Here is a 20,038-nt window from a genome sequence, read left to right as displayed (position 1 = left end):
CACACGGGGTTTGTTTATCACCCCCCCCCCCCATTCCTGTGGACTCGCCCAGAAGACCTCATTTAAATACAGCCAGATCTTATAAATTTTCACTAACTTCCTCATTCTTAAACAACCACCAGCTCCCCACTTTGTAAGAAACCTAACTCAGCCAATCAAAAAAGGCTTTCTCATTTGCTTCGGCGTTTGCCCTTTATGAGCTTCCCCTTTCCACCCCCTCAGTACTTTCTGGATGGAATGCTGCCGGATTCATGAATGGCACAATAAAGCTGTGAGATCCTAAACTGCATGAAATGTTTTTCTTTTAGCACCTCTTTTTGGGAAGAAAACCAGGCAGGTGCAAGCCTGGGTCGGGGTAGCGGACAGGGCCTCAGATCTCCACCCAGACCAGGCCTGACTCTTCTCCCCGCGGCGGCCGACCCTTAGCCTGGTCCTTCCGTCACGCCCCTCCCCTGTGACTCCATCCCACCCCGGGCCCCGCCCCAGCCGTGGTCGCCGGAGTCGCCCAGGAAGGCAGACTCTGAACGCCGCGGAGAGCAGCCAGTTCACCCGGCCGAAGACGTCCGGGAGAACCAGCAGCCCTCCGGAACCTAGAAGGTGAATAGGGACAGAGCCCAGCGGTGTTCGGAGGGGCCCTGAAGAGGTGGCGCCGGGCTACCGGAAGGGGCGGGGTCTGAGGGAGGAAGTGGTAGGGTCTAGAGGCCACTGCCCGCCAGGAATTTGCCGAGTCGGGGGCCTGCCGGGGCGGAGCACATTGGGACCGAATCTCAAAGGAACCGGAACCCTTGTACGGTCGGTGAAGCCTTCTAGGGCGGCGCGGAAAGGGAGGAAGCGGGTGCGGGCCTGAGGGGCGGGGCCCGGAGACAAGGGAGTGTGGAGGCTGCAGCGGCATGAATGACTAAGGGGGCGGCGCCTAGCGTTTCCCGTGAGGGAAAGGTCCGGAGGCCTGGAAATGCTGGAAGGTTGGGGCCTGGAGGCCAAGATGAGTAGGGCCGGACGAGGCGGCCGCGCGTGTAGAGCTGCGGGTGGGCCCTGTTGGGGCGTTGACAATGGTGTACGCTATGCCCGCTACCCTTGCCCTGTCCTCACCCGGGCCAGCGGGCCGCGGCCCTCGACCCGGTGGTTGCGCGCTGCCTAGCACTGAGTCGCTCAAACCGGAAGGTGTCATAATTTTGTGCCTACTGAGCGCCGCCAGGACCTGTGGGGGACCCTGGGAGGCCTGCTGAACCGGCCTTTGCATCCCCACGGAGCGGTTTTGTTCCGGGGAGACGGCGTTGCCTCATCTTTCTTTGCAATGATGCGTGTGAAAGGTGAGGCGGAGCTCTGTGTTTGCTTTCTCTGAAGCACACGGTGCAGAGGCTAACTGTTGATTGCTCTCTGGAGACTTTTGCGCCCCCTAGTGACATTTGCACAGCGACGTCATTTGTGCCTCTGCAAAGCATCTACATAAGACTGCGTTTGCCACTTTACACTTCTTTGGAATGTAGCGCAAAAACCAGGAATGAGGCCTCAGGCCTCCAGGAACGTTCCGGGAAGTTAGAACAGGCTGAGACTAAGGATCCCTAGTTTCGGGAAGCAGGTTTTATTTGCTATGGCCATAGGGCTCAGTGAGTAACCTCTGCAAGTCTGAGCCCGGAACAAAAGGCAAACTTAGCTTTTATGGACTGTATGACATGTTAAAGACAAGGTAAACAATTAGCTGATTTAAGTTGAGAATGGCCCAGAGCTGAACCGTTGAGGGGGCCCCACCCCAGGAATGTCTTCTTTTTTTTTTCAAACGGTGAATGATTAATAATATAATTAGCTATTTTGCTCAGTCTGATGAATGAACTATCAATGACAGATTTTCCTATACAGTATTGCATTATTACTCCTGCCATAGTTATCTATCTTAAAAATCAATTACTACAAACATTACTGTGGGCATTTTTTTTTTTTAGAAATCATTCCATTCTACATATGCAATCAGTAATTCTTAACATCATCACATAGATGCATGATCATCATTTCTTAGTACATTTGCATCGGTTTAGGAAAAGAACTAGCAAAACAACAGAAAAAGATTTAGAATGTTAATATAGAGAAAAAATAAAAATAATAATAATATTAAAAAAAGACACAAACAAACAGACAAACAAAAAACCTATAGCTCAGATGCAGCTTCATTCAGTGTTTTAACATGATTACTTTACAATTAGGTATTATTGTGCTGTCCATATTTTAGTTTTTGTATCTAGTCCTGTGGCACAGTCTGTATCCCTTCAGCTCCAATTACCCATTATCTTACCCTGTTTCTAACTCCTGCTGGACTCTGTTACCAGTGACATATTCCAAGTTTATTCTCAAATGTCAGTTCACATCAGTGGGACCATACAGTATTTGTCCTTTAGTTTTTGGCTAGACTCACTCAGCATAATGTTCTCTAGGTCCATCCATGTTATTACATGCTTCATAAGTTTATTCTGTCTTAAAGCTGCATAATATTCCATTGTATGTATATACCACAGTTTGTTTAGCCACTCATCTGTTGATGGACATTTTGGCTGTTTCCATCTCTTCCATTTCTGATCTTATTTATATGCATCCTCTCTCTTCTTCTTTTTGTCAATCTTGCTAAGGGCCCATCAATCTTATTGATTTTCTCATAGAACCAATTTCTGGTCTTATTGATTTTCTCTATTGTTTTCATGTTTTCAATTTCATTTATTTCTGCTCTAATCTTTGTTATTTCTTTCCTTTTGCTTGCTTTGGGGTTAGTTTGCTGTTCTTTCTCCAGTTCTTCCAAGTGGACAGTTAATTCCTGCATTTTTGCTTTTTCTTCTTTTCTGATATAGGCATTTAGGGCAATAAATTTCCCTCTTAGCACTGCCTTTGCTGCGTCCTATAGGTTTTGATATGTTGTGTTTTCATTTTCATTCGCCTCGAGGTATTTACTAATTTCTCTTGCAATTTCTTCTTTAACCCACTCGTTGTTTAAGAGTGTGTTGTTGAGCCTCCACGTATTTGTGAATTTTCTGGCACTCCGTCTATTATTGATTTCCAACATCATTCCTTTATGATCCGAGAAAGTGTTGTGTATGATTTCAATCTTTTTAAAGTTGTTAAGACTTGCTTTGTGACCCAGCATATGGTCTATCTTTGAGAATGATCCATGAGCACTTGAGAAAAGTTGTATCCTGCTGTTGTGGGATGTAATGTCCTAAAATGTCTGTTAAGTCTAGCTCATTTATAGTAATATTCAGATTCTCTATTTCTTTATTGATCCTCTGTCTAGATGTTGTGTCCATTGATGAGAGTGGGGAATTGAAGTCTCCAACTATTATGGTATATATGTCTATTTCCCTTTTCAGTGTTTGCAGTGTATTCCTCACGTATTTTGGGGCATTCTGGTTCGGTGCATAAATATTTATGATTGTTATGTCTTCTTGTTTAATTGTTCCTTTTATTAGTAGATAGTGTCCTTCTTTGTCTCTTTTAACTGTTTTACATTTGAAGTCTAATTTGTTGGATATTAGTATAGCTACTCCTGCTCTTTTCTGGTTGTTATTTGCATGAAATATCTTTTCCCAACCTTTCACTTTCAACCTATGTTTATCTTTGGGTCTAAGATGTGTTTCCTGTAGACAGCATATAGAAGGATCCTGTTTTTTAATCCATTCTGCCAGTCTATGCCTTTTGATTGGGGAATTCAGTCCATTAACATTTAGGGTTATTACTGTTTGGATAATATTTTCTTCTACCATTTTGCCTTTTGTATTATATATATCATATCTGATTTTCCTTCTTTCTACACTCTTCTCCATACCTCTCTCTTCTGTCTTTTCGTATCTGACTCTAGTGCTCCCTTTAGTATTTCTTGCAGAGCTGGTCTCTTGGTCACAAATTCTCTCAGTGACTTTTTGTCTGAAAATGTTTTAATTTCTCCCTCATTTTTGAAGGACAGTTTTGCTGGATATAGAAGTCTTGGTTGGCTGTTTTTCTCTTTTAGTAATTTAAATATATCATCCCACTGTCTTCTAGCTTCCATGGTTTCTGCTGAGAAATCTACACATAGTCTTATTGGGTTTCCCTTGTATGTGATGGATTGTTTTTCTCTTGCTGCTTTCAAGATCTTCTCTTTCTCTTTGACCTCTGACATTCTAACTAGTAAGTGTCTTGGAGAACGCCTATTTGGGTCTAATCTCTTTGGGGTGCGCTGCACTTCTTGGATCTGTAATTTTAGGTCTTTCATAAGAGTTGGGAAATTTTCAGTGATAATTTCTTCCATTAGTTTTTCTCCTCCTTTTCCCTTCTCTTCTTCTGGGACACCCACAACATGTATATTTGTGCGCTTCATATTGTCATTCAGTTCCCTGATCCCCTGTTCAAATTTTTCCATTCTTTTCCCTATAGTTTCTGTTTCTTTTTGGAATTCAGATGTTCCATCCTCCAATTCACTAATTCTAGCTTCTGTCTCTTTAAATCTACCATTGTAGGTATCCATTGTTTCTTCCATCTATTCTACTTTGTCCTTTACTCCCATAAGTTCTGTGATTTGTTTTTCCAGTTTTTGTATTTCTTCTTTTTGTTCAGCCCATGTCTTCTTCATGTCCTCCCTCAATTTATTGATTTGGTTTTTGAAGAGGTTTTCCATTTCTGTTCGTATAGTCAGCATTAGTTGTCTCAGCTCCTGTATCTCATTTGAACTATTGGTTTGTTCCTTTGACTGGGCCATATTTTCAATTTTCTGAGCGTGATCCATTATCTTCTGCTGGCGTCTGGGCATTTAATCAGATTTCCCTGGGTGTGAGACCCAGCAGGTTGAAAGATTTTTCTGTGAAATCTCTGGGCTCTGTTTTTCTTATCCTGCCCAGTAGGTGGCACTCGTGGTGCTCATCTGTCTGCGGGTCCCACCAGTAAAAGATGCTGTGGCTCCTTTAACTTTGGAAAACTCTCGCTGTAGGGCGGGGTCGCCAGCCGAAGCGGCTTGGGGGAGTGCCAATCCGAATCTCCCAGCCGGCCCCGGGATCCGCGCACGGGGAGGGTCGCCGGCCTTCGCTGCTTGGGGGAACGCCTGTTCAAATTTCCCAGCCGGCCCGGGGCGCCAAGCTTGGTGAGGGGGTGCCGGCCTCCGCAGCTTGGGGGAGCGCCTGTCCAAATTTCCCAGCCTGCCCGGGGCGCCAAGTGTGGCGGGGGGGGCGCCAGCCGCTGCGGCTTGGGGGAGTGCCTATCCACTGTTCCCAGCTGGACCGGGAAGCCACGTGTTTGGAAGGGACCCCGGTCACCGTTCTCCGCGGCTTGGGGATCTCCGACCCAATTCTCCCAGCTGGTCCGGTGGGCCGCGCGTGGGGGGTGGCGCCAGCCGCCACGGCTTGAGGGGACTGCCTGTCCAATTCTCCCAGCCGACCCAGGAAGGAGGAGGGGAGGGACTCCGGCCGCCTGCCGCCTTGGCCCAGGGAAGCCCGCGCCCCTCTGCGATCTCACCAGAGCGGTTTCTCCCAGCCAGTCAGCCGTTCCAGAATGGGGTATGCTCTGTTTTTGGTCTCTGTCGTGGCTCCGGGAGCTGTTTTTGTATCGTTTCTATTTCCCTAGTAGCTGTTCTGGAGGAGGAACTAAGACCCGCGTGTCTTACTAAGCCGCCATCTTCTCCGCTCCCCAGAAATGTCTTCTTTTGCCTACGTGGATCTTCACCAGTTCCTCAAGGCTAGGGGATGGGGTTTCTATGCCAGGAAATGTGCCTTATCTCACTTGCCTTATCTCACTTGCAAGGAGAGGGGGTTTGGGGATTTTCCACAGAGAGCACAGCTAAACCAGAAAGAGGGCAAGGCCTGCCTGCTACATTTCCCCCCTTTGATGCTCACCCCGACTTTTAGGGAGGGGTTATAGCATCACTTATATTCCATTTTTATTTATTTGCTGCAGGTGTTGGTATGTTCTGATCTGAGCTGGGCATGGGAAACAATGTAGCCATGCAGGGTTTAGGCCCCGGTGAAGTTGGAGGGGGGTAAAGTCTGTGTTCTCCCTCTGTTAGCCTCAAGTTTTCTTCTGATGGCCCCTTTGTGACTGTGCCTGTCTTAGGTTGTTCCTCCCCTGAGGAGTCTTACCCGTCTTTGGCTAACCAGCCATCTTCCGGGGCCAAGCAGGGTGATATGAGGTGTGCAAGTGAGGGAGCAGTAATAACCCCTGAGAGGGTCTGATCTGTCTCTTTGACAGTCTATGCCCCCTGGCCTCTATGCCCAGTACCTGCTTTGGTTTTTTTTTTTTTTTCACCTGCTGGTGGGGCATTAGCTTTGGTTACATGTTTTTGGGAGCCCATGTTTTTTTCTTTCTTCAGTGAAGGCTAAGCTCATAACTTTTGGGCAAGAGATAAAGTTAGCACCAGCTCCCAGGAGGCTTTCTCAGTTTTTTTGCCATCCTAGAGTAACAAAAACAGCATTATTGAACCTGGTAAGGTGGGATTATAGTATGCTGGGGCATATTTTCAGCCAAGTACAAAATTATTTACTAGCAAGAAAGATGATAAAGGTTGTTTGCATGCAAAAGCTATACAATGTAAAAACAAGTTCCAGGAAGTAAATACTTCTAAGGCTAGGATGTTAATTTCCCTTAAGCAAGTCTCTTCCACACCTCATTGTACTTTATTTGCATATCTCAGCTTCTATTGTAGTTCCAGATCCTGAAAGCTCAGGTCTGCATTTCCTCATAGACTTGTGTCTGCGAGCTTTGGGTTAAACATCAACCTTTTAACTTTTACAAACAGTAACTTATTTTCTACCCTAAAACCCTTTTTATAGTGTTAGTGTGGACACACACACTGAGCAGCAGCTAGGAAGGGGGAAGTTACCCAGGTAAGAGGGATTCCATCAAATTAGAGTAAAGTTGGTTTTCAGGAAGAACTCCAGGAGACCTATTTCCAGGAAGGCTGAAACTGCTAAAAGAAAGACAAATACAAAGAACAAGAAAAGACAGTTAGTCCACAGACCCGGCAGGTCGGGATGTCCATGTGTTGATTTTCTAATTTTTGGCCCTGCGTAGATCAGTCAGCTTCCGGGGTGACTGAGGCAGGGCTTGGAGGTCTCCTCAGGCTTCGGCCGTGCGTTGACTAGCTGCTTCTGGTGAGCTGGAGCAGGGCAATGATGGTCACTCTGGCCTTAGTCGCAGGCTGGTCAGCTCATCTCAGCTGCGATGGAGAAGGGCACAGTGGCTCCCAGAGGATGGTGCATCTCAGGTGTTCAGGGATCAGGGGTGCACCCCCCAGGGGTGGTCTGCAGTGGCCCTTTTGACCTGAGAGTGGTGAATTTATAGGATGCTCCTTACAGCTTTGACAGCTGTTGGGATTACTAAAACAACATGGTGAGGATCTTTCTATTAAGACGGACGGAGCCTCTTTTTTTTTTTTTAATTTTTTTTTCCTCTTTACAGCTTTTTTACCCATACCATGTTTGCTGGTTTGACCTCAGGTAAGGGAGGGTAAATGCTAAAGAGTTTGGATACTGTTTTTTTTTTTTTTTTTTTTTTTTTTTTTTTTTTTTTTTTTTTTTTTTTTTTCTTTTAGAGGGAGGAAGGGAAGGAAAGACAGAGAGAAGGAAGGAAGGATGGAAGGAAGGAAGGGAGGAAGAAAGGGAAACATCTTTAAACATTTTCTTGTTTTATTGTATTTTGTTTGTTTGTTTGTTTTTTACATGGGCTGGGGCCGGGAATCGAACCGAGGTCCTCCGGCATGGCAGGCAAGCACTTTGCCCGCTGAGTCACCGCGGCCCGCCCTGGATACTGTTTTTAATACCTCTCCTTTTAGTTTATTTAGAACTTTTCTTAACTTTGACCATAATTTTCCCTTTACAAACCTTTGATAACTTAGTATATTCGTTCAGGCATTGTCCCACATTTTTCATTCTGCAATGGCCATTCATTTCATGTTAGGACAAAACTATTCTTTTTTTCCTCTCAGCAAAAAAAAAAATATTTTTTATATCCTTCAAACTCAAGTCACCACCTCAAGCAAACATTTCATTATACACAGTTATTATCAAAATTAGTTAGAATAATGTTCAATACTTAAAACACTCCAGTTAATGCATAACCAAAATTCCAACATATAAAAATTTTTGTTGTTTGTTCATTTTGGCTTTTCCTTTCCCTGTATTCCAGTCTCCCATGTTTCCCAGCTTTGCCATTTTATGAAGTATACCAGAGTTGATTGTTTTGTAGCCACAGTGTCAGCAGGGCATTGCTTATTACACCTTTGCACAACCAATGCCAGAAAGAAAGAACTTTTTCCAGTTTGCCGATTAAATTTTTAAAAAGTAGTCTATATGATGGGGTTGGTGCCAATTTTTATAAATTTTATACAGTCTGCATAGTTCAACACCACTCCTTCAGCCCCTGCATTAGCAATTTTGACCATCCAGATAATTAATATATATTTTTTTCCTTTCCTGACCAAACTTTTTTATTTAAAAATATTTCTATTATCTGCTTTATTCTATACATTAACATCCTACTTATCAGGGTTCTAATCACAGTGGCTGTAGCTAATACCATATGTACTTTTTCCTTTGTTAATTTTACCTTATCTTTCTTACATTTATATTGGGCTATATGGACTGTGGCCCTCTCAGCTATTGATTGATAATTAAAACAGTTTTTTTCAAAAACAAAATTTTGATCCTGCAGTATTTACAGTTTCCTGTAATTTTATCAATTCCTTTTCATAGGCTTTTCCTGTTTTATTTTATTTTCTTAATTTTTACAAGGTCCTGTGCATTTTGCTCATTCCTTTGCAAGTGAGGAATAAGGTAAATTATCCCATCCTGGGATTTCTTGGGGTTTTTTTGTTTTTTTTTTTGAGCTTAGAGGATCTTTTCCCCTAAAAAAATGACATTATTTCCTAATCTATGTTAAAAGCCCATGGCTTACTGTTAATTCACTTTAAGTAAACTTCGAAGAGGGCTTACTGACATAAAAATTCCCAAATGTCTTAAAGCATCAGAAAGTATAACCCAGGGAGACAAAATATTTAAATTTAAAACAATTCTGCATACAAAAATACAAGAAAACTGCAACTTTCAATTTATCAAGTATGGTCCTAATAAAGCATCACAATATTTAGAAGAACATATTCCACAGTTTCTGCATAAATTTTTAAAGCTTGTCTCATTGATCTCTATTACTATGAAGCCTTGCTGAAATGCGAATCCTGCTCCCAGTGCCAATTTTGTGCATAAAAGACAATGTGATATTTGGGGCCATTTAATTTATAGGTTCGGATTCGCGGACAACACTGACTTCAGTTTCATAAAAATAGATTTTGTCAGGAAAGTAAGTAAAGAATATAATTAGAAGATAGCAACTAAAAGTCTTTAAAAATAGAGCATAGTTACATCACCAGGTAAGATGGCATTACCACCTGAAGAGAAGTGCTGGAGAATTTCAGAAGCAGCATTATAACTCTCAGTAAAAATCCATAGCAATTTTGGGGACAGCATTCAGAGTCTCCTTAGTTAGGATACATAGCAAAGCATAAGATTTTGATGAGGTACTGTCCATTTCTCATAAGATTTTTCTCTTTCCTCTTTTTACGATAACTTCACATAGTGGCCAAATTCCAATTAAGCTTGTTTGACTAGGCCCAGTTTGGTCCTCTGGGAACTGGCTAGGGACCAAGAGGAGCTTCCTGGGACCTAGTTATTTTTATTAAAGTACACCTCCTTCTGAGAGGATAGCCAGTCCTCCCAGCTAGAGTGCACATTTTAACTATTTTGTTTGTTTTACCAAGGTTACACAATGGCAACGTTAATTGTACAGAACAGATTCTTTTCATGAAGTCAGTTTTAAAACCCTTACATAGATGTTTTCCTTTTACTCTGAAATGTGCAAGATTTAATTTATAAGACAGAGTAATGATAAGCTGTAATATAAGAAAATTTCTTCGTTTTATTCTTCCTAAAAGTGGTCCACTTTAATTCATACAGTTTCCTAAGTCAGTCAGGGGTCAGCTTGATTCCCCAGTCATTAGTGAAAGCCTTTTTTAAAATTAGAAATCATGCATTTCAACTGTGTCTTACTGACTTCACCTCTCACATCTACGGCAACAATGATTAGTGGGAGGGCTTGCAGAAAAACAGCAAAGGGTTTTGAATAAACTGTTACTTCCTTCAGTCTGGCTGCTCCCCCATGGGGACATTGGGAATCTAAACCCCCAGCCAGCCCCCCCCCTTCAGGGTTGCTCACCCTGAGCCATAAGAGGTTTGCCACAAACTTGCAGAATCCGAACTCACTCATGGCCTGGTGCGCAGCCCAGGACTTCCTTTCGTTCACATTCACAATTCCACACACACACACATTCCAACATTCCCCCCTGCACTGCCCTTTCCAGACTGAACCTGAAGACTTCCGTTTTCCCTGGTCCTCCAACTGGAGACCGGTACTCGGGTAGTTTGGGAGGTGATCAGGCTCCCCTTCCACTCAGGCCCCCCTAGCCTTTTGAGTGGGCTGAAACTGATGCACCCTGGTGCTTACCAGACAGATGGGCAGTGCTCCCAGAAACCTGGTTCCAGAAACTGTCCCGGATCCATTGCCGCTCTGGCGGTGACAGGCGCCCCATCCAGGGAGTTCAGGAATCCGAGAGACTGGGATATGCCCCACTGCTGGCACTGAATTCCGTCGGGTCTCCAGTCCGGACGCCGCCACCGCTGTGGGCGAGGGAGGTGACAGTACACCTGCCTCATATCCCGGACGAGCCCCCAGAAATGTAGCGTGAGCCGCAGGCTTCCAGGAATGTTCTGGGAAGTTAGAACAGGCTGAGACTAAGGATTCCTAGTTTCGGGAAGCAGGTTTTATTTGCTATGGCCATAGGGCTCAGTGAGTAACCTCTGCAAGTCTGAGCCCGGAACAAAAGGCAACCTTAGCTTTTATAGACTGTATGACATGTTAAAGACAAGGTAAACAATTAGCTGATTTAAGTTGAGAATGGCCCAGAGCTGAACCGTTGAGGGGCCCCCACCCCAGGAATGTCTTCTTTTGCCTACGTGGATCTTCACCAGTTCCTGAAGGCTAGGGGAGGGGGTTTCTATCCCAGGAAATGTGCCTTATCTTGCTTGCCTGCAAGGAGAGGGGGTTTGGGGATTTTCCACAGAGAGCACAGCTAAACCAGAAAGAGGGCAAGGCCTGCCTGCTACAGGAAGTGACGGTTTTACAACTCCTTGGGGCCCTCTGCAGAGAGGGGATGGCATTTGCACCCTCGTGGAGCCGTCTTAGCGGAGACAGTGTATGGCCCACCTCTAGAGGGTTGCAGGGAAGTTTGGGGACAATGTCCAAAAACACCTCTGTCACATCCTGATCCCCAGATGAAAACCCATTTCTGGTTATTTTTTGGTTGTCCTTTGAAAACAAATACTGACAGTCAAGCACTGAGCATCTGAGAAAAGTATCTGTGAGATACAGAAGGGGAGACTTGCACATAGCACCTGCTCTCCCTGACCCGTTTCCATCCCAGATCCATGGGTGGGGCATAGAGGGAGATTCTCATCACACATGGGGTGACTGGTATCCAGAAAGAAGGGGTTCCTTGTGAGGTCAGACTTCCCAGCCTTGAGGGTGAGCGTGTGTGGGGAGGAGGGAATAGGGTTTTGGTGTGTGTAGGGGCAGCAGAGATAGCATGCAGAACCACACTATCCCCACACCCCAAACCCTTGTGTTCATTCACATCTTCCCAAACTTGTCCCTCCGACTGCTTATGATTCATCATGTGCCCCTCCCCAATTTATGTACCTACTCACATCTTGATTCATTTCCCTCCAATTCATTCATTCCACAAACATCTATTAGATGTCGGTCTCTGTGGGGCTACAAGCCCCAAGTGAAGAGGAGCTCCCTTGGGTAGTTCAAGGAGTACATACACAGGCATTTCAAAACTGGCTTTAAATACTCATCAGGGCACCAAATAAAGGGGCTGGGGTGAGAGCTTGTTACAATGTGGTTATGGGGATGGGTGCCCTGAGAGAGAAAAAGGGGACCCATCTGTCAGGGTAGCTGGGTTGCCCCACCCCCACCCTGGGACAAAGCAGCAGAGTAGAAGCCCTCTCTGGAGGGTCCCGGGGCCAACTGGGAGCCAGCCCTCCCTTCGAGGTAGATCATCAGGGAGGGGACCAAGGAGGGGCTCCCACAGTGGAGGTGCTAGGTGGGCACTTTCTCAGTGGTACTGCTGGTAGCTGGGATAGCCTGGGGTGGGGGCACCATCCTTGGGTGGTAGTTGGCTGGGGTCATCCAGGAACGGGGGTGCTGGGAAGAGAAGAATCAGATAAAAGTGAGAAAAGGAAGCTAAAGGCAAAGCAATTCCTGCCCCTTCCCGGGTTAGCATCTACCAGGTACTCACCATTGCGGAACTGCTGGGCAGTGTAGCGGGTGAGAAGGATGCCGACTCCCTCAATGAGGGCCAACAGGATGCCCCCCATCATTGCTGATCCCACCATGGCCAGTGGGCCACCTGCAGGAGCAAGGGGTAGGGAGAGAGGTGAGGGCAGGCAAGAGGGCAGAGGAGGCTGGGGCTCAGGGATAGGGTACTCACTGCGGGCAGCCAGCACAGCCCCGGTCAGAGCTCCACTGGTGATGGAATTCCAGGGATCCTCCTTGCCCCGCAGCCGTACCAGGCCACAGTCGATGGTGGAAAACAGGCCACCCCACACAGCGAAGCTACCTATAGGGGCCCAAAGCCAAATTACTGTTCCTGGGAACTCCTGAGACTCCACATCCCTGGGTCTGGGGATTTCCAAGGCCTGAAGGCTCTGCCCAAGAGTGGGAAGAAAAACACAGAGGCAGAGGCAGGCAGCAAACTCCCAGGAGATAGTCCATCTCTGTCCCAGTCTGATGGTAGATGCCACTTTAAGCTGTCTACCAACAACAGCCTCACTCCCTTTGCCTTTACAATGTTTTAAAGCAGATTTATCTTTTTTTTGCCTTTTATCAGAGCAACTTCATAACCATCATGTAAAGTTAGAAATCTGGTCTTGGTTTCAGGAAGAAGGAAACAGGTTAGGAAAGTGAATTAATAGCAATGACAGTTAAAATGTTTATTGAAGATTGCTTTGTGCCTACTGTTCCAGGCACTGTTGTTGGATTTCTAAAATTTTAAATTCATTAATATTATTAAAGTCCTTAGTACAGCAGCAGGCTCTTAGTAAATGCTCTGTAAATGTTTATACAAAATTACCAAGGTGGTTACTGTTATCAAAAAGCCCACGTTACCAATGTGGTTCAGAGAGGTGCAGCTGATAGTCCAAGGTCACAGAGTGGGGAAGAGCCAGGGCCTGGATTTAAACACCAGAACCCACGCTCTTGTTCCTCCATATTAAATTGTTGGAAAACATCATCCCGCTGGGAAGTCCTAGGCAGAGTTGGGGTTGGAATCTGGACCCACCCCACAACGTGCAGTCTAGACCTAAAGGAACACCCCCCCCCCCCCCGATATTACTATCACATCTTCTTTGTCTCCCCATGCCCCTTACCTCCAATCTGGGGAGCTCGGATCCTCACAGCGTTGGCACTACCTCTCAAGCGGTGCTGAATTCCCTGGGGGAAAATGAGGAGGGGTGTCAGGACAGTGATGAGGCCGCTGGCAGACAGGCTTTCTGGCTTTTAAGGGAGGCCAAGGAGATGGGAGACCTATTAGGGGTATGAGGGGCAGAGCTGTGAGAAGCAGTCAAGAACTAGGGTCTGGGGAACACTCAGAGCTGGTTTGAGAAGTTCTCATTCATTCATTCAATAAGTGATTGTTAAACACCTACTATATGCCAGGCTATATGCAGAGCTACAGCAGTGAATGAAGCAGACCCAGTCCCTAACCCCTTAGAACTCACATATTAGTTAGTATAAGAGACAGAACTTAAAGATACAAGGATACAGACAGATCAGATGGTTTCAGACAGCAATAAGCAGGAAACAGGATGAAGAGATAGAATAGTGCTGACTGGCAGGAAAGGCTTCTTTAAGGAAAGGGCATCTGTGCTGAGACCTGAAGGAGAGTCTAGGGCAACGAAACAGGAAAGAGAAGTTAAAGTCTCAGGTGACAGCAAGTGCCAGGGCCATGCAGCAGGCATGACACAGGGCGCTGGAGGAAAAATAAGGAGGCCAATAAGGGTGGGGCAGAGTGGGCAAGGAGAAGAGTGGTAGAAGATAGGAAGTAGGCAGTTAGACTGTGTAAGGCAGGGTAAGAAGTTTGGGTTTTATTTTAAGTGTAACAGAAAGCTATTGAATTATAAGGAGGAACAAGGATTGGATTTGCCTTTTTAAAGGCCCCCGTGGCTGATGTGTTGAGAAGAGTCTCCAAGGGGGTAGAGGAAGAAACAAGGAAATGAGTGAGGAGACTACAGCAATCAGGGGGACTCAGGCAAGGATAGTGGCAGTACAGGCAAGGATAGTGGCAGTACAAGTGGTGAGTTGTTGACTTGGGGATATATGTGCTTGGATGCTGAGTACACAGGTTTTGCTGATACATCAGATGCAAGATGGGGTGTGAAGGAAAAAGAAGAGCCAAGAATGGCTGAAGGTTATTGGACTAAAAGACTATAAGGAAGAGGGAATACTGAGATGAGGTAGACTGATGAGATTAGTTCTGGGAAAGAAGCAGGAGCTCTGATTTTGACCTCTTGAGTTTAGATGTAAAGTAGATATTTGGATATATGGATCTGGAGTTGACGGGAGAAACAAGGCTAGTTATAAAAATCACAGAGGGTGGGTGATGGTGGCACAGTGGCAGAGTTCTTGCCTGCCATTCCAGAGACCCAGGTTTGATTCCCGATGCCTGCCCATGCAAAAAGGAAAAAAGGAAAATCAGAGACCTGGGCAAACTGATGGCATTTAAAGTCATGACAATTGATGAGAGCTGCTTCTGAAAGGGCATGGGCAGAGAAAGAAAACAGGATTGTTATAAAAGGATTATTTTTTTACAACTTTAAAGCTGCCCTCTCTCTGACAAACTCCTATCACCTCCCTTTATGCAGATTTCAGACCTGAAATCTGCCTGTAGGAGATAAGATATGTCTGTCTGTGCAGGCACATTTAGGATTTGTTGATGACTGTTTTGACAGCATGGCATGTCCAGGAAGGAGTCCCAGTTGGAGAGGGGGCAGGGGCCATGTTTGCAATTCCCCCTAAGACCCCAGATCCGGGAGCAAGAATTGATGAGCACACAACAGAATGAATAAGTGCATGTGACTGGCAGCTCTAAGAGGTTTGCAGGATAGTATCACTTGTGAATAGGGCAGCCAACCCTCACACCACCCGGAGAAGGCCAGGACTCACCACGGGGGCATTGCGGAAGCCCTTGATGGCTTGGAAGACTCCGCCGCCTATGACACCCATGGTGAAGGCTCCGCCGCAATCATCCACAATCCGCCACGGGCTGCAAGCGGGAGGGGGGGGGAGGGGAAGGGATTAAGGTGAACCCTACACTGTGCGCTGTCACATGGACGAACTCTTTCCAAATCGGAGGAACCAAGGCACCCGGATGGGAACTTCATGAGCGGGAAGAAGTACTTCATATAATAGTGAGCTAGTTCTGTCACTTTTTCTCTCATTAAAGCGAGATATAAGGCAGAGGTGGGGGGGGGGTAGCAGTCTTTGCCCTGCTGACCCGTGCCCTTCGCAGCCAACTGGGGAATGGCTGTCAAAGATTAGATGAGCTGACACTAGCAAAGAGACAGCACTTTTACCTAACCACCACATAAGTTATTAAAGCAGAATGGGGTTGCAACCCCTTCTCCAACAATGGCTACAGCCAATCAAGTCCGGCCCTCCCTTTTAACCGAGCACCGGTGGGAAAAACCGAGAGCAGACGCTGGGGAGGATCCAGCATTCCCCTCTTTGCCCACAATATGATCACCCAGGCCCCACCCTCCATTAACAAAGCGACCTGGGAAAAACCACGCGTGGTAATCCTAGGGATCGCCGCTCAACATCGTAACCCCCCACCCCTTGCCGGAATGGATTCGACCAGCGTGTCTCTTTGTCGTTAACAAGGAAGGGCTGGGAGATACAAAGTCAGAGGTGAGGTGGAGTGGTTCGCCCAGTGCCGCACCTCCAGGAGCGCCGTTAGTGGGCCTCGTCTTAACCGAGCCTGGGTGGGAGGCACCCAGGTGGTGATGGTGGGTGGTGGGGCGAGCGAAAGGAAGTAAGTTTTGCAAGACGCTCCCGAATCTGGGACGCGGCGCCTTGCGGCTGGTGTCTTCCCCGCCCGCCCCCCACGGCCGGCCAGGGCGCCGCCACAACGATCCCGCGGCCTGTGCCCACCGCCGTACCAGGGCTCACGAGCGTACTCCTCCATGGCGCCGGCGTCCGGCCGGGCCACGCCCCCAGTGGCAACGCACACAGGAGTCCGAGCTCTTCACCTATTCTCGGACAAGGGTCGGGTCACTTCCCTCGACGTCAGGCCCAGGGAGCGCTCATTGGCTGCCAGGTTTGTGTCGTGGGTTCATCCCGCCTCCGAGCGTCGCCCAGTTACCTCGAGGTTCAGGGAGAAAGGCTTTCATTCTGTGCTTTGAGGGGAGAGCAGTGTGGTGTCGGTGATCCTGGCGACGAGGAGAGAGAGGCAGCCTGTCTGACAGCCTTCCACTAGCCCCGAGGCTGTATCGGCAACGCTGGGGTGGACGCATTCTTTTGGAGCCGGAGGAGGTGCTGCATTCTGCTCCCCCGTTCCAGCACTTTGGTTCCTCCCACCTGGCAAGCTTTGAGGGATATTGGGTGAGCCCATTTCTCCAGCGCGGGGAAACTGCGCCGGTTGCTTCGGTGGTGGGCAAAGCCTGCGAGAGGAATGCGGGGGTGGGGTGGAGGACCCGATGGCAATCCCGGCCACGAGAGGAGTGCTGGTGTCCGCTTGGCTGACCGTGGCCACCTATCTCCTCCATCTTTTGGCGCGTAGGTTCCGCCCGCCCAGTTTCTGGTGCCAGTCGGGAGGTAGGGATCAAGATGAGTCCATGCTGGAGGGAGGCGCTTGGTTACAGGATCCGGAATCATCGAGCTGGTTTTCAGTCTGTTGGTCGTCCCTAGGTCTGTGCTACTTGCCATGCCGCTACCCGTGGCGCTGCAGACCCGCCTGGCCAAGAGAGGCATTCTCAAACATCTGGAGCCGGGTAAGAGAGCTAAGCGCAAATGGGCTTTCTTTGTGCCGGGTTTGACAAGCACTTTGTTGTTGAGGCTTGACACTTAACACCAAGCTTGGGACTTCTGTGCGCTAAGCAGCTAGGAGCCAGGAGCTGGGGCATCTCATTAACATGGATTCCTGACATCCATTCCTATGTTTGCCGAGCACTGGGGCAGATAGATGTTGCAATCCTTAACAGTTCTGACAGCTGATAGCTCTCTAGTGCCTGCTATATGCCAGGTTCCATAGGGTGGTAAGTACTGTCTAATAACAAGGACGGCTGACATCTAGTGCAGGCTTCTGTATGCCAGGCACAGCAGGGCGTTGACCTTGATACTTTGTTGTTTACCAGACTGATAGATAGTATTTCAGGCCTGCTGTAGGGGAAGGCACTCTGCTGGTGATGTATATACTTTATTCACCTCATTGAGAACTGACATGTATTTTGGGCCTACTAAGTGCCTGCTGGCAAACACATTAGGGTTGAGAGTATAAAATAATGACAGTGAGGAGCTATTATTTAGGCCTTCTGTGCTGCTGCTAATATTTACACTTTATTGTTTATGCTAAAGGTTGGCATTTACTTTGGGCTACAGTATGTCAGGCACTGAAAAAATACATCTTATTGTTCACCTTTATTGATTTCAGCTGCCTGTTACAAGCTTGCAGCGTGCCAGGCAGACTTGATAGTTACTAATACAGATAATGGTCATGGATCTTACTTTTAAGCCTTTCTGAGTGCCAGCTCCTGTGCTGATGACATACATCTTATTAACAATTCTAATGATGGTAGCAGACATCTGTTTGAGGCCTACTGCACCACAGGCACTATATGCTATTGCTGACATACGTATGTTTCATTGTTATGTCCATAGTTTTATGTCCATAGCTGAAATCTGTTCTGAGCTGACCGAGAGCCAGGCACACAGCTGATAAAACATACCTTTTTTAAAAAATTCTATAAATATTAACTGACATCTCTTACAAGCCTACTATGTGCCAGTACATTTTCACCTTGCCACTTAGGAGCCAAGTGGATTTGGAGCAATATTTGGATAAATCCCTTTGCTATCCTGGCATACTTAATACACAGGACTCAAAAACCCCATATTAAGTTTGGCAGCTGAATGGACACATTTTTTCAGATAAATCCCTTGCTGTTTATATTTTATCTATATACATTTGGCTAACACATTGCTATGTCATTATCTGAACATGGGAATGGAATAGATTTGGGTTAAGTTTTGTTAGTTTGTTTTGGTAAATCCCCTGGTATTCAGGTATTTGGGTTTGGAATACACAAGATACTTTGTGTACATCCACACATGCATGTATCTACCAGGTGTGGTTCATGATTGGCCAGGGGTGTGAACAAGGGTCTGTGAGTCTTTGTAGGCCCTGACTGTATGATGAGAATTGCCCTGGTCCTTAACCACTGCCCTCCTCCCCCTTGTCCTGCCAGAGCCAGAGGAAGAAATCATTGCTGAGGACTATGATGATGATCCTGTAGACTATGAGGCCACCCGCTTGGAGGGCCTGCCACCAAGCTGGTACAAGGTGTTTGACCCTTCCTGGTGAGCCTGGGGACCTGGCAGGGAGGGGAAATGACCTCCAACTTCACCCTTCCTGGGCTATCCTGGGCATTGGGGTATATGGGAGATATGGGAGATTTGGGGGGTCCTCCCTATGGGGCAGGTCTAGGCAGAGATTGGGGAGACAGGAGTTGAGGATCTTTGCTGACACTCCTTCCCTCCCTCCCATTGCCCCACAGTGGGCTCCCTTACTACTGGAATGTGGACACAGACCTCGTGTCCTGGCTCTCCCCACATGACCCCAATTCCGTCGTGACCAAATCTGCCAAGAAGCTCAGGAGCAGTAATGCAGGTGAGTTGGCAGATCCAGGAGTGCCTCAAGTGATTTTAGCAATTGTCAAAGAAGGGTCAGGTCAGTGATAGTGGATCTAGTAGGAGCAGATGGAATAAGACAGACCCTGCTGTCCCCAGATGCTGAGGAGAAGTTGGACCGGAGCCATGACAAGTCGGACCGAGGCCATGACAAATCGGACCGGGGCCACGACAAGCCTGACCGGGGCCACGACAAGTCCGATAGAGACCGAGAACGTGGCTATGACAAAGTGGATAGAGAGAGAGAGCGGGACAGGGATCGGGATCGGGAACGCGGGTATGATAAGGCAGACCGAGAAGAGGGCAAAGAACGTCGCCACCATCGCCGTGAGGAGCTAGCTCCATACCCCAAAAGCAAAAAGGGTAAGCCAAGTAGGGCTGGGACTAGCGTGAGGCAAACAAAGCACCTGGGGTGCAGAATTTAAGGGGGCCCTCACTCATGCAAGTGCCTGAAGCTGAGGCCCTAGGGAAAAGGTGCTGCGGCCCCATGGTGTGCCATTTCTTCCTGGGTTGGGAGGGTTCAACGATCAGGGTTCCTTGTGCCTGGATTGGTCTCACTGTACCACTTCTGCAGTGGCAAGCCGAAAGGATGAAGAGTTAGACCCCATGGACCCCAGCTCGTACTCAGACGCACCCCGGTAAGTGACAGCCTCTCAAAGTCCTTCTTTTCCCTCGTGACTCACTGCCTGAGCAGATATCATCCCTTCCCCCGCTGCTCTCACCTTCCCCTTATTCGTTAATCAGGGCACAGGAGTTACCCATTGCATCCCACATTCCCACCCCTGACCCTGTATCACCCCCAGGGGCACATGGTCAACAGGGCTCCCCAAGCGGAACGAGGCCAAGACGGGTGCAGACACAACAGCAGCCGGGCCCCTCTTCCAGCAGCGCCCATACCCATCCCCAGGGGCTGTGCTCCGGGCCAACGCTGAGGCCTCCCGAACCAAGCAGCAAGACTGAAGCTTCACCCTCCCAGCCCCAGCCCTGGGATTTTTAATAAAAGCTTCTGTTGATCATGCCC

The 20,038-nt window shown here is 47.4% G+C and overlaps 2 protein-coding genes and 1 pseudogene across 11 annotated transcripts; 2 read left to right on the top strand and 1 right to left on the bottom strand.

Annotated features, from left to right (window-relative positions):
- LOC143672057 (thiopurine S-methyltransferase pseudogene) overlaps positions 1-10,733 on the top strand; it is a 52,947-nt pseudogene extending 42,214 nt beyond the window's left edge.
- PQBP1 (polyglutamine binding protein 1) lies at positions 473-20,035 on the top strand. Of its 9 annotated transcripts, XM_077145289.1 has the most exons (9): positions 663-787; positions 16,516-16,713; positions 16,892-16,926; positions 17,020-17,102; positions 18,576-18,687; positions 18,885-18,997; positions 19,117-19,380; positions 19,592-19,655; positions 19,821-20,035. In XM_077145289.1, the coding sequence occupies exons 4-9, from the start codon at positions 17,036-17,038 to the stop codon at positions 19,975-19,977; spliced, it is 777 nt and encodes a 258-aa protein (XP_077001404.1). In that variant the 5' UTR covers positions 663-787; positions 16,516-16,713; positions 16,892-16,926; positions 17,020-17,035; the 3' UTR covers positions 19,978-20,035. The 9 variants fall into 9 exon arrangements, with proteins under 9 accessions (XP_077001408.1, XP_077001406.1, XP_077001407.1 ...); XM_077145291.1 differs by lacking the exons at positions 663-787; positions 16,892-16,926 and adding an exon at positions 488-597; XM_077145292.1 differs by lacking the exons at positions 663-787; positions 16,892-16,926 and adding an exon at positions 490-597 and having other exon boundaries at positions 16,526-16,713.
- TIMM17B (translocase of inner mitochondrial membrane 17B) lies at positions 11,884-16,406 on the bottom strand. Of its 2 annotated transcripts, none has more exons than XM_077145298.1 (6): positions 16,272-16,406; positions 15,277-15,376; positions 13,482-13,545; positions 12,545-12,673; positions 12,353-12,463; positions 11,884-12,258 (listed from the first exon to the last, which is right to left on the bottom strand). In XM_077145298.1, the coding sequence occupies exons 1-6, from the start codon at positions 16,295-16,297 to the stop codon at positions 12,170-12,172; spliced, it is 519 nt and encodes a 172-aa protein (XP_077001413.1). In that variant the 5' UTR covers positions 16,298-16,406; the 3' UTR covers positions 11,884-12,169. The 2 variants fall into 2 exon arrangements, with proteins under 2 accessions (XP_077001413.1, XP_077001414.1); XM_077145299.1 differs by lacking the exon at positions 16,272-16,406 and adding an exon at positions 16,052-16,166.
- Positions 20,036-20,038: the final 3 nt, after the last annotated feature.

The sequence above is a fragment of the Tamandua tetradactyla genome, chromosome X (assembly GCF_023851605.1).
Source record: "Tamandua tetradactyla isolate mTamTet1 chromosome X, mTamTet1.pri, whole genome shotgun sequence".
In the NCBI taxonomy this organism is placed as follows: domain Eukaryota; kingdom Metazoa; phylum Chordata; class Mammalia; order Pilosa; family Myrmecophagidae; genus Tamandua; species Tamandua tetradactyla.
The sequence above is the reverse complement of the archived record's forward strand: the minus strand, read 5'-3'. Positions and strand labels throughout refer to the sequence as shown.